This window comes from Limulus polyphemus, unplaced genomic scaffold, assembly GCF_000517525.1.
Source record: "Limulus polyphemus unplaced genomic scaffold, Limulus_polyphemus-2.1.2 Scaffold1730, whole genome shotgun sequence".
NCBI classification, from domain to species: Eukaryota; Metazoa; Arthropoda; class Merostomata; order Xiphosura; family Limulidae; genus Limulus; species Limulus polyphemus.
In genome coordinates, this window is record NW_013667340.1 from 59,903 (window position 1) to 61,261 (window position 1,359).

The window sequence follows — 1,359 nt, forward strand, 5'->3', positions numbered from 1 at the left end:
ATTAGGTTTGGGTATCGTAACGGTTACTTTTAATGCTCTTAGATGTATTTTTAGGTTTTTGTATCTTCTTTTTTTTGTTATTCTAATTTTGAAAATTATTCAAAATAACTGCATCATCCCTATTATTTACATCTGTCGATTGCTAATGCTTTTTTTTATTAAAAAGTCAAAGAACGCAATTTATAAGACACGAAACGGTGTTGAAAAGCAGACTGAGCAAAGAAAAACACAGTAGTTCACCCATATTTAGTTTTATTTCATCTTTATAACAATGTCATTTGTTTTATTTTTTCGGAATGCTATCATGATCAAATATACCACCAGAAATGGTTACATGCTATGGACAAGTTTCAGGTCTTTACTCAAAATAGTTTAATAGAAATAATTATAGCTACGAGCGTGGGGGACGTGGAAACGGTTGTAGAATGGGTACTGGCCATAGTAGTGGCGACCATGGTAGTAAGGGGAGTAGTAAGGGGCGTAGCCAAAAGGATGGACGGGCAGGGTAGTCTTGACGGGCTCGACCTCTGGGGCTTTGGGAGCCAGAGCAGCGATTTTTTCAGCCTCAGCAGCAGTCTTCTTGTCTACGGAGATGTCTCCCTTGGGGTTGAAGCCTTCAGGACCAGCAGTGTATTGGACTTCACGCAGGTCACCGTTGGCATCGATGTAGCTGTACTTGCCGCTCACGGTATCACCGCTGCGCATTTCGTCACGAGTATGAGCGCCCTCGTCTCCAGTGCTGTACATGAAGTTGCCCTTTTCGGCATCGAAGTTCAACAACATCTCGGCCATACAGGCAGCGAAGCACAGGGGAAGAAGAACGAGCTAAAGAAATTATTCAGTATCAGAAAAAAACATACCCCAAAAAAGTTTAATGAAATAAGGAATAAAGATAAATATGAAGCCTAATTTATCATTCGATTCACCTCTTCTGACTGAGTTATACAGGTTTAGTGGCGAGTAAAATACAACTAAAAATACCATACGTGAATAAGGAATAATCAGTCTCTGTTAGATCATCTAAAACACTTTATTTTTTAAGTTGCCAAAAAATTAAACACGTCCGTGAGAAATTCACCTGGCATGTTAAAGAGAGTGTAAGTTACACCCCTGCATTTTTCTCTTTTCTGCCTCATTCTTTAGTCCAAAGGTAAAAACAAACAATTTACTAGTTTGATTCTTCGCCTTACTTTGTACAAATATAACTACAATTGTTTAGCTAGTCTAATCAGACTTTACGTTGCAACGTCAGAGTATAACTACAATTGTTTAGCTAGTCTAATCAGACTTTACGTTGCAACGTCAGAGTATAACTACAATTGTTTAGCTAGTCTAATCAGACTTTACGTTGCAACGTCA

The 1,359-nt window shown here is 38.5% G+C and overlaps 1 protein-coding gene across 1 annotated transcript in view; it reads right to left on the reverse strand.

Annotated features, from left to right (window-relative positions):
- Positions 1-235: 235 nt before the first annotated feature.
- The window catches only part of LOC106464734 (adult-specific rigid cuticular protein 11.9-like), a 2,452-nt gene continuing 1,328 nt past the window's right edge, over positions 236-1,359 (reverse strand). The window contains exon 2 of the mRNA XM_013924889.2: positions 236-825. Coding sequence (XP_013780343.2) covers positions 373-825 — 453 coding nt within the window. The 3' untranslated portion in view covers positions 236-372. The remainder of the gene's footprint in view (positions 826-1,359) is intronic.